At 42.9% G+C, this 12,159-nt stretch overlaps 1 protein-coding gene across 3 annotated transcripts in view; it reads left to right on the forward strand.

Annotated features, from left to right (window-relative positions):
• Window positions 1–12,159, forward strand: part of TXNDC15 (thioredoxin domain containing 15) — a 76,066-nt gene that overhangs the window by 7,155 nt on the left and 56,752 nt on the right. For all 3 annotated transcript variants that reach the window (XM_067731792.1, XM_067731793.1, XM_067731794.1), the window contains exons 2-3: window positions 1,491–1,978; window positions 10,528–10,691. In XM_067731792.1, the coding sequence (XP_067587893.1) occupies window positions 1,491–1,978; window positions 10,528–10,691 (652 nt within the window). The remainder of the gene's footprint in view (window positions 1–1,490; window positions 1,979–10,527; window positions 10,692–12,159) is intronic.

A 12,159-nucleotide genomic window follows, 5' to 3' on the forward strand; every position in this document is an offset into this window, starting at 1 on the left:
TCCAGAGTCCTCTTTCTGCAGCTCTCCCATCTCCAGTATTCTGTCCTGCAAACTCTAGCTTCTTGGTCTTTCTGGACCCTCAGTTCCATCTCAACTGGAGAAGTCAGCTGGGCCCTCCCTGAGACAGGGCAGGAACTCTCTCAGGCAGTAAGCTAGAGCGTTTGTAGGGCTCTTCTCATCTGCTTCCTGTCCACTGTCCTTCGTTGTCTCATTGCTAGTCTCCTGAAACTGTTGTTTCACATATTTGGCTGATTTTTGGGTTGTTTCAGGAGGGAGAATAAATCTGGTTCCTGTTATTCCACTTAGCCTGAAGCAAATTCCCAGAGAGTGTTTTTGAATTGCTGAATGAATCTGCAAACATCTGTGGAGATATTCTTTGAGACGTTATACAAACGTGCATACCTTAGGAAGTTCCCAGCTCCCTCCCCGGCTTTGAAGCCAGTTGGTCATTCACACTCTGCTAGACACACTGTTTGCATGCAGAGCTCATTATACAGCTGGTGGCTCCCCAGCCATATGGTGGGCTTGTCTGAGTGCAGCTGGGCCCATTCGTTTCCCCTGGTCAGTGCCTGGCCCGGAGTCTGGCGGCTGTCGTTGAGGTCATGAGAGGTGGAGGGCAGGAGTCATTGTACAGAGGTGAGTGGAGCTTGCTGGATGGATGTATGAGACTACCCAGGACTCTCCCCTTACCGGAACCTTTGGCCCAAGCCGCATCTAGTGGCTCCAAAGTGAGAGGAAAACCCTCCTCCTCTTCTCCCTGCTGCTGCCCCTGCTCTGCTTGGTGCACCTTTAGCACTCCTGAGGGCAGTAGCCCAAGGGCAGCAGGCAGGAGAGCAGAGGCCAGCTGTAGAGGCCACCCCGGGAAGGAGCTGGCTCTAGTAGCATTCTTCGGGCAGTGTTGCCCAGCAGCCCTCCGAGGTATCATGTGGGGAGGGTAAGGCCCGCTCTGTAGTAGCAGTCAGTAGACTTCGCTCTTAGACGTGGCTCTGCTGCTTACTGGCTGTGTGCCATTGGGCATTACACTGAACCTCTCTGTACCTCATCTATTAAGTCAGGATGATAACCCTTGTGCTGCCCATCTCACAGAGCTGTTATAATGGGTGCAAAGATGCTTTGCCATGGTAGAATATTCCATAAAGCCATCATCATTTTCTTGGATAGTCTCATCAAAGAAACTAAATTGTTAAAGTGTTTGTATTATATTTTCCTAATTGGATGTCTGCAGTGGAATGTTTTTGCTTGTAATCCGCATGGCAAGCAGCAGGTTTTGCATGAAGCTATGTGTTTGTCCACTTCCTGGCATTCATTAATCTAGTATCTCCTTGTGATCTTCTTCATGACCTGGAGAATGATGGGTGGCTCTGTGACAGTTTAATGGGAAGGTAACTTTTTACCCTGGAGGGGAAAATTTCATATTTGAGAACTGTAATTCTTTGGGATTCATTTATTTTGAAGTTAGATGTGACTGTGAACATAGTGGCATGTTTTAGTTGCAGAGAAAAGAGGTCACTTATGGTCAGAGGAGCAGCCTGCTTACCCATTCCAGGTGGGGGCTGGGTACATGAGTGAGGAGGTGCCTTCCCGTGACCCAGTGGGCCAGGACCTGGCTGCTGAAGAGGCCGAGGCAGTGCTGGGGCTGGACGCTGATGGTGAACACATGGTAATGTTGTCTGTGATTCCTGGGGAAGCCGAGGACAAACTGAGCCCAGAGCCCAGCAGTGGCACCTGCAGGGCTGGAGGGGAGGAGGACTCGAGGTGCAACCCCCGGGAGAGCCTCTTCTCTCTGGACAGCGCTGGAGCCAGCTTCCCGGAGAGAGAAGAGGAGTACTACGCAGAGCCCGAAGTGGTGGAATCTGACCCCCCGCCGACAGAGGATGCCAACACCACCGAAAGTCTGAAATCCCCGAAGGTGAACTGCGAGGAGAGAAATGTGACGGGATTAGAAAATTTCACTCTGAAAATTTTAAATATGTCACAGGTAAGACAAAAGTATTTAGTGCTTTTCTCCTTTTCCGCACATTTCATTTTACGATTTAATACTCTATCAACTTTCAAATGAGGAGTCATAATCTTTATCATATTGTAAGTGGGATAGCATTTAATGGCTGCATCAGTGAAAATTCATCTGGCTTTCTGTGATGTTTGTAGGAAAAGGAGGAGATATAACTAGTGTCGAATATGCTTTTTAGGAGGCCTAAACCTAGTCAGCCTTGGGTTAATCTCACCACCAAGTCTCATGATAAAAATCCCAGTGGACAGATAGGTGCTTGGTATCAGAATCATAGCATTCTTCTTCTTCTAAATCAGGTATTTGTTATGGAGGCATAAAAATAAAAGATCTGAATTACTAAAATTGTAATTTAGCATTGTTTAGACTAGTCATGTCCCTGAGAAGTATGTTTTATACATATATATATATATATATATATTTTTTTTTTTTTAACATCTTTACTGGAGTATAATTGCTTTACAATGTTGTGTGAGTTTCTGCTGTATGACAAAGTGAATCAGCTATACATATATATATATCCTAATATCCCCTCCCTCTTGCGTATCCCTCCCACCCTCCCTATCCTACCCCTCTAGGTGGTCACAAAGCACCGAGCTGATCTCCCTGTGCTATGCGGCTGCTTCCCACTAGCTATCTATTTTACATTTGGTAGTGTATATATGTCAGTGCTGTTCTCACTTCGTCCCAGCTTACCCTTCCCCCTCCCGTGTCCTCAAGTCCATTCTCTACGTCTGTGTCTTTATTCCTGTCCTGCCCCTAGGTTCTTCAGAACCATTTTTTTTTTTAGATTCCATATATATCAGTTAGCATATGATATTTGTTTTTCTCTTTCTGACTTACTTCACTCTGTATGACAGATTCTAGGTCCATCCACCTCACTACAAATAACTCAATTTCGTTTCTTTTTATGGCTGAGTAATATTGCATTGTATATATGTGCCACATCTTATTTATCCATTCATCTGTCGATGGACACTTAGGTTGCAAAGTATGTTTTTTGTTTATTTTTTCTAATTTTTTTTAATACAGCATCTTCTTATTAGTCATCAGTTTTATACACATCAGTGTATACATGTCAATCCCAATCCACATCTCAACAAATGACCCAATTTCATTCCTTTTTATGGCTGAGTAATATTCCATTGTATTTATGTACCACATCTTCTTTATCCGTTCGTCTGTTGATGGGCATTTAGGTTGCTTCCATGACCTGGCTGTTGTAAATAGTGCTGCAATGAACATTGGAGTGCATGAGTCTTTTTGAATTATGATTTTCTCTGGGTATATGTCCAGTAGTGGGATTGCTGGATCATATGGTAATTCTATTTTTAGTTTTTTTAAGGAACCTCCATACTGTTCTCCATAGTGGCTGTATCAATTTACATTCCCACCAACAGTGCAAGAAGGTTCCCCTTTCTCCACACCCTCTCCAGCATTTGTTGTTTGTAGATTTTCTGATGATGCCCATTCTAACTGGTGTGAGGTGATACCTCACTGTAGTTTTGATTTGCATTTCTCTAATAATTAGTGATGTTGAGCAGCTTTTCATGTGCTTCTTGGCCATCTGTATGTCTTCTTTGGAGAAATGTCTATTTAGGTCTTCTGCCCATTTTTGTTTGTTTGTTTGTTTGTTTGTTTTTGCGGTAAGCGGGCCTCTCACTGCTGTGGCCTCTTCCGTTGTGGAGCACAGGCTCCGGATGCGCAGGCTCAGCGGCCATGGCTCACGGGCCCAGCCGCTCCGCGGCACATGGGATCTTCCTGGACCGGGGCACGAACCTGCGTCCCCTGCATTGGCAGGCGGACTCTCAACCACTGCGCCACCAGGGAAGCCCCCTTCTGCCCATTTTTGGATTTGGTTGTTTGTTTTTTTAATATTGAGCTGCATGAGCTGTTTATATATTTTGGAGATTAATCCTTTGAATGTTGATTCATTTGCAAATATTTTCCCCCATTCTGAGGGTTGTCTTTTCATCTTGTTTATGGTTTCCTTTGCTGTGCAAAAGCTTTGAAGTTTCATTAGGTCCCATTTGTTTATTTTTGTTTTTATTTTCATTACTCTAGGAGGTGGATCAAAAAAGACCTTGCTGTGATTTATGTCAAAGAGTGTTCTTCCTATGTTTTCCTGTAAGAGTTTTATAGTGTCTGGTCTTACATTTAGGTCTCTAATCCATTTTGAGTTTATTTTTGTGTATGGTGTTAGGGAGTGTTCTAATTTCATTCTTTTACATGTAACTGTCCAGTTTTCCCAGCACCACTTATTGAAGAGACCGTCTTTCTCCATTGTATATCCTTGCCTCCTTTGTCATAGATTAGTTGACCATAGGTGTATGGGTTTATCTCTGTGCTTTCTATCTTATTCCATTGATCTTTATTTCTCTTTTTGTGCCAGTACCATATTGTCTTGATTACTGTAGCTTTGTAGTATAGTCTGAAGTCAGGGAGTCTGATTCCTCCAGCTCGGTTTTTTCCCCTCAAGGCTGCTTTGGCTATTCAGGGTCTTTTGTGTCTCCATACAGATTTTAAGATTTTTTGTTCTAGTTCCATAAAAAATGCCATTGGTAATTTGATAGGGATTGCATTGAATCTGTAGATTGCTTTGGGTAGTATAGTCATTTTCACAATATTGATTCTTCCAATCCAAGAACATGGTATATCTCGTCATCTGTTGGTATCATTAATTTCTTTCATCAGTGTCTTACAGTTTTCTGCATACAGGTCTTTTGTCTCCCTAGGTAGGTTTATTCCTAGGTATTTTATTCTATTTGTTGCAGTGGTAAATGGGAGTGTTTCCTTAATTTCTCCTTAAGATTTTTCATCATTAGTGTATAGGAATGCAAGAGACTTCTGTGCATTAATTTTGTATCCTGCAACTTTACCAGATTCACCGATTAGCCCTAGTAGTTTTCTGGTGGCATCTTTAGGATTCTCTATGTATAGTATCATGTCATCTGCAAACAGTGACAGTTTTACTTCTTCTTTTCCAATTTGTATTCCTTTTACTTCTTTTTCTTCTCTGATTGCTGTGGCTAGGACTTCCAAAACTATGTTGAATAATAGTGGTGAGATAGGACATCCTTCTCTTTTCCTAATCTTAGAGGAAATGCTTTCAGTTTTTCACCACTGAGAATGATGTTTGCTGTGGGTTTGTCGTATATGGCCTTTATGATGTTGAGGTAGGTTCCCTCTATACTCATTTTCTGGAGAGTTTTTATCATAAATGGGTGTTGAATTTTGTCGAAAGCTTCTTCTGCATCTATTGAGATGATCATATGGTTTTTCTCCTTCAGTTTGTTAATATGGTGTATCACATTGATTGATTTGTGTATATTGAAGAAACCTTGCATCCCTGGGATAAATCCCACTTGATCATGCTGTGTGATCCTTTCAATGTGTTGTTGGATTCTGTTTGCTAGTATTTTGTTGAGGATTTTTGCATCTATGTTCATCAGTGATATTGGTCTGTAATTTTCTTTTTTTGTAGTATCTTTATCTGGTTTTGGTGTCAGGGTGATGGTGGCCTCATAGAATGAGTTTGGGAGTGTTTCTTCCTCTGCAGTTTTTTGGAAGAGTTTGAGAAGGATGGGTGTTAGCTGTTCTCTAAATGTTTGATAAAATTCACCTGTGAAGTCCTGGACTTTTGTTTGTTGAAAGATTTTTAATCAGTTTCAATTTCATTACTTGTGATTGGTCTGTTCATATTTTCTATTTCTTCCTGGTTCAGTCTTGGAGGGTTATACCTTTCTAAGAATTTGTCCATTTCTTCCAGGTTGTCCATTTTATTGGCATAGAGTTGCTTGTAGTAGTCTCTTAGGATGCTTTGTATTTCTGTGGTGTCTGTTGTAACTTCTCCCTTTTCATTTCTAATTTTATTGATTTGAGTCCTCTCCCTCTTTTTCTTGATGAGTCTGGCTAATGGTTTATCAATTTTATTTATCTTCTCAAGGAACCAGCTTTTAGTTTTATTGATTTTGCTATTGATTTGTTTGTTTCTATTTCATTTATTTTTGCTCTGATCTTTATGATTTCTTTCCTTTTGCTAACTTTGGGTTTTGTTTGTTCTTCTTTCTCTAGTTCCTTTTTTTTTTTTTTCTTTTTTCTGTACGTGGGCCTCTCACTGTTGTGGCCTCTCCCGTTGCGGAGCACAGGCTCCGGACGCGCAGGCTCAGCGGCCATGGCTCACAGGCCCAGCTGCTCTGCGGCATGTGGGATCTTCCCAGACCGGGGCACGAACCCGTGTCCCCTGCATCGGCAGGCGGACTCTCAACCACTGCGCCACCAGGGAAGCCCTTGGGTTTGTTTTTGTAGGTCCTTTTCTTCTCTTGTGTTTCCCACTTAGAGAAGTTCCTTTAGCATTTGTTGTAGAGCTGGATTGGTGGTGCTGAATTCTCTTAGCTTTTGCTTGTCTGTAAAGCTTTTGATTTCTCCATCAGTCTGAATGAGATCCTTGCTGGGTAGAGTAATCTTGGCTGTAGGTTCTTCCCTTTCATCACATTAAGTATATCATGCCACTCCCTTCTGGCTTGTAGAGTTTCTGCTGAGAAATCAGCTGTTAACCTTATGCGAGTTCCTTTGTATGTTATTTGTCGTTTTTCCCTTGCTGCTTTCAATAATTTTTCTTTGTCTTTAATTTTTGCCAATTTGATTACTATGTGTCTCAGCATGTTTCTCCTTGGGTTTATCCTGTGTGGGACTCTCTGCGCTTCCTGGACTTGGGTGGCTATTTCCTTTCCCGTGTTAGGGAAGTTTTCGACTATAATCTCTTCAAATATTTTCTTGGGTCCTTTCTCTCTCTCTTCTCCTTCTAGGACCCGTATAATGCGAATGTTGTTGCATTTAATGATGTCCCAGAGGTCTCTTAGGCCGTCTTCATTTCTTTTCATTCTTTTTTCTTTATTCTGTTCCACAGCAGTGAATTCCACCATTCTGTCTTCCAGGTCACTTATCCGTTCTTCTGTCTCAGTTATTCTGCTATTGATTCCTTCTAGTGTAGTTTTCATTTCAGTTATTGTATTGTTCATCTCTGTTTGTTTGTTCTTTAATTCTTCTAGGTCTTTGTTAAACATTTCTTGCATCTTCTCGATCTTTGCTTCCATTCTTTTTTCAAGGTCCTGGATCTCCTTCACTATCATTATTCTGAATTCTTTTTCTGGAAGGTTGCCTATCTCCACTTCACTTAGTTGTTTTTCTGGGGTTTTATCTTGTTCCTTCATCTGGTACATATCCCTCTCCTTTTCATATTGTCTATCTTTCTGTGAATGTGGTTTTTGTTCCACAGACTGCAGGATTGCAGTTCTTCTTGCTTCTGCTGTCTGCCCTCTGGTGGATGAGGCTTTCTAAGAGGCTTGAGCAACTTTCCTGATGGGAGGGCCTGGTGGTGGGTAGAGCTGGGTGTTGCTCTTGTGGGCAGAGCTCAGTAAAACTTTAATCTGCTTGTCTGCTTATGCTGGGGCTTGGTTCCCTCCCTGTTGGTTGTTTGGTCTGAGGTGACCCAACACTGGAGCCTACCCTGCTCTTTGGTGGGGCTAATGGCGGATTCTGGGAAGGCTCACGCCAAGGAGTACTTTCCAGAACTTCTGCTGCCAGTGTCCTTGTCCCCATGGTGAGCCACAGATACCCCCCGCCTCTGCCCAAGACCCTCCAGCACTAGCAGGTAGGTCTGGTTCAGTCTCCCCTGGGGTCACTGCTCCTTCCCCTGGGTCCCGATGCACACACTACTTTGTGTGTGCCCTCCAAGAGTGGAGTCTCTGTTTCCCCCAGTCCTGTCGAAGTCCTGCAATCAAATCCCACTAGCCATCAAAGCCTGATTCTCTAGGAATTCCTCCTCCCACTGCTGGACCCCCAGGTTGGGAAGCCTGACGTGGGGCTCAGAACCTCCACTCCAGTGGGTGGACTTCTGTGGTATAAGTGTTCTGCAGTTTGTGCGTCACCCACCCAGCAGTTATGGGATTTGATTTTACTGTGATTGGCACCCCTCCTACCATCTCATTGTGGCTTCTCCTTTGTCTTTGGATGTGGGGTATCTTTTTTGGTGAGTTCCAATGTCTTCCTGTCGATGATTGTTCAGCAGTTAGTTGTGATTCTGGTGTTCTCACAAGAGGGAGTGAGATCACATCCTTGTACTCCGCCATCTTGGTTCTATACCTCCGTCAAGTATGTTACATTGATGAAAAGTTTTTTTTCCTCCAAAGAGTGTGAATCTAGTGTTTACTCTGGACTGAGAGCTGACCAATTTGTCCAGCCCAGCCATGCTTTTCCATCTAGTTGGCTAAATGGTGATTCTAAAGAGAATACTGGGATACTGACTGACATTTTCTGTAAGATTGTTAAAGCCAGAGAGCAGAATGAATTCAGGCTGCTTATGTAAGAGAAGAATCCTAGCTCTGAGAGGTGTGATTGCTTATTTCAAATGAGGGTACATATGGTATGTTGAGCTCCCCTCCGAGGCAGTTGTCAGCACTGGCCTTTCACCCTCCCCTCGGTGCCTGGTGAATGCTGTGCCTCAGCTCTGTGGCCTTTTAATGGGCGTCACACACATGACCAGGAGCAAGCAGTTTGAGCAGTCTGAGTTTTGGTGGTGGCAGGGATGGTGCACCCTCAAACTGAACTAACCTTTGGTCAAACACATGGATCTGACTGCTTAGTACAGACTTGGAGCTGCTGAGATGATAGTTTGGGCCTGAGACCACAGTGCTTTAATAATGTGGTTAGATTGTATGAGATGCAGAATTCCAAAGTTGGGACCGTGGCCTGTACCCTGTGAGTACTTAGTATATGAATTGATGAATTATGAAAAATATTAAAATTGCTCTATAGTAATATTAAGAAAGCTTAGAGGAGGACCCCTCCTACACTCTTGGTGGGAATGTAAATTGGTGCAGCCACTATGGAGACAGTATGGACGTTCCTCAAAAACCTAAAAATAGAACTACCATATGACCCAGCAATCCCACTACTCGGCATATACCCTGAGAAAACCATAATTCAAAAAGAGTCATGTACCAAAGTGTTCATTGCAGCTCTATTTACAATAGCCCGGAGATGGAAACAACCTAAGTGTCCATCATCGGATGAATGGATAAAGAAGATGTGGCACATATATACAAGGGAATATTACTCAGCGATTAAAAGAAACGAAATTGAGTTATTTGTAATGAGGTGGATGGACCTAGAGTCTGTCATACAGAGTGAAGTAAGTCAGAAAGAGAAAGACAAATACCGTATGCTAACACATATATATGGAATTTAAGAAAAAAAATCTCATGAAGAACCTAGGGGTAAGACAGGAATAAAGACACAGACCTACTAGAGAATGGACTTGAGAATATGGGGAGGGGGAAGGGTAAGCTGTGACAAAGCGAGAGAGAGGCATGAACATATATACACTACCAAACGTAAGGTAGATAGCTAGTGGGAAGCAGGGAGATCAGCTTGGTGCTCTGTGACCGCCTGGAGGGGTGGGATAGGGAGGGTGGGAGGGAGGGAGACACAAGAGGGAAGCGATATGGGAACATATGTATATGTATAACTGATTCACTTTGTTATAAAGCAGAAACTAACTCACCATTGTAAAGCAATTATACTCCAATAAAGATGTAAAAAACAAACAAACAAACAAAAAACATGCTGGGACTTCCCTGGAAGTCCGGTGGTTAAGACTCCACGCTTCCACTGCAGGGGGCACAGGTTCAATTCATGGTCGGGGAACTAAGATCCTGCATGCCGCACAGTGCAGCCAAAAAAAAAAAAAAAAAAAAGAACACCCCCATTTCATAGCACCACTATTTACAATAGCCAAGACATGGAAACAGCCTAAATGTCCACTGACAGAGGAATGGATAAAGAAGATGTGGTACACATATACAATGGAATATTACTCAGCCATAAAAAATAATGCAATAATGCCATTTGCAGCAATATAGATGGACCTAGAGATGATTATACTAAGTGAAGTAAGTCAGAAAGAGAAAGACAAATAGCATATGATATCACTTATGTGTTGAATCTCAAATACGACACAAATGAACCTATCCAGGAAACAGAAACAGACTCTTAGACATAGAGGACAGACTTGTGGTTGCCAAGGAAGAAGGGGGTGGGGAAGGGATAGACTGGGAGTTTGTGATTAGTAGACACAAACTATCACATAGAGAGTGGATAAACAACAATGTCCTGCTGTATAGCACAGGAAACTGTATTTAATATCCTCTGATAAACCATAATGGAAAAGAAATTAACACAACATTGTAAATCAACTATATACTTCAATTAAAAGAAAAAAAGAAACCTTGGAGGAAAGTTTATAACATGTCATTTGATAGTACTTTTCTACTGACCCATGGATCCCTATGGTTCCAATCCAGAAGGTTCTTCGGGAGCTGCACTACTGTCTCCCTCCCGTCCCTGCCCCTACCTCCTCTCCCTTGACGGCAGCAGTGGTTCCTGTTTTTTGTGTATCCTTCCAGAAAAAGTGTACATCCTGTACTGCTGACTTTAACACTTTGTTTCTTTTGCCACAGGACCTTACGGATTTTCTCAACCCAAACGGTAGTGACTGCACTCTAGTCCTGTTTTACACCCCTTGGTGCCGGTTTTCTGCCAGTTTGGCCCCTCATTTTAACTCTCTGCCCCGGGCGTTTCCAGCTCTTCACTTTTTGGCACTGGATGCATCTCAGCACAGCAGGTATCTTCCCTTAGTATCTTCCCTTGGTGGGGTTTCTGCCTCATCTTGTTGGATGATGGTTGCAGTTACTTGGAGGTCGTAATCAGTTAAGTTAGGAGCAGAGGAGGTAGGTTTGAGCTTGAGCTTTGAAATGGAACTGAGGGAGGGAGAAACAAGTGTGACTAGTGAGGACTGTCACATTCCCGAGGGAGACTTTCTGGAGGCCCCTTGAGAAAGAAAGACTGTTCTCTGCGTGGTGGAATTCAGTGATGGCTCTGCCTGATGGCAGGGGTGGGGGCAGAGGACGTTTTAGGGTCCGGGCCAGACTGAATTAGCAAAATTAGCATCCTAAGTAGGGTGTTCCTTTGTGACTTTCATCTGCAGCTTAGGTTCCCACCCTGGCAGCCTAACTCTGGGCACCCGTTTTATGTCTACTAAGGATTTCTTTCTTTCCTTTTTAGTTTTTTCTTTCCTTCTTTCCCTCCTTCCTTTTCTTTCTTCATGCTCACATGTATTCTTGCATGCGTGTTCTTAGGAGATATTCAATAAATTTGACGAATTATTTTAGGCCTTTGAAATACATTTACCCTTGCCAAATTTATGTTCTTTCATATTGTTCAGTGGGGTTTTGTCTTTTCTGAATGTTCAGTAAGGTAAGTTACAAAGAACTTTGTGCAGATGTTGTATATTTCCCCTGTGACTGTGCCTGGGGTTATAAACTGTGTACTCCCCTCCTCCTCTAAGTCAGATGCTGCTTATTAGCAGGTCACAAGGAGGTTGTGTGTGAATAAATTTGGAAAGTCTGGAAGATAGTCAAGTTGGTGGTGAAAATGAGGCACTGATTTTCAGGGTGGGTAATGGAACTGCCAGTGTTTACCTGAAATTGTTTATGAATAAAGAAATTGCCCAACAAATTCCCACAAAGCCTTCAGGGAGAGATCTCAGTGGCCAGGCTCAAGGTTACAGACTGATTGGAAGGACATTCAAGGTCATTGTCCAGCTTTGACTGGGCTCTCCATTGCCCCCAGTCCAGCAGGGCTGGCTCCAAGCACCTGCTTAGTGCTGTTTGGTTATGGGTCTGATACTAACCCCCATGCTGCCCCCCAATCCCTGCAGGCTTTTATCATCTCCTCTGTTCCTTCTTCATCACCATGCATCCTTCTCAGTGCCTGGTATGGTGCCTCAATTATGGAGAATAGAGGATACTCGCTCTTACTGTATGGCGTGGGACATGTGTTTGCCTCATATGTTAATATTTATGTTACAGCATGTTTACAGAAGAAAAAATCCTGATCATACAATGTTACCATTTTACTTCTGGGGGTAACTGAGGCTTAAAAAGGTTAAATAATCTGCCCAAAGGTCACACAGCTGGTTCAGTGGCAGAACTGAGGCTTGAACCCTGAGCATTTTGACTCTGGAGCTTATACCACTACTCTGTATTCTGTAAAAGTGAAACAATACTGCTCAGGTCCTATTACTTCTGAAT

Source organism: Pseudorca crassidens, chromosome 3 (assembly GCF_039906515.1).
Source record: "Pseudorca crassidens isolate mPseCra1 chromosome 3, mPseCra1.hap1, whole genome shotgun sequence".
Taxonomy (NCBI): Eukaryota; Metazoa; Chordata; class Mammalia; order Artiodactyla; family Delphinidae; genus Pseudorca; species Pseudorca crassidens.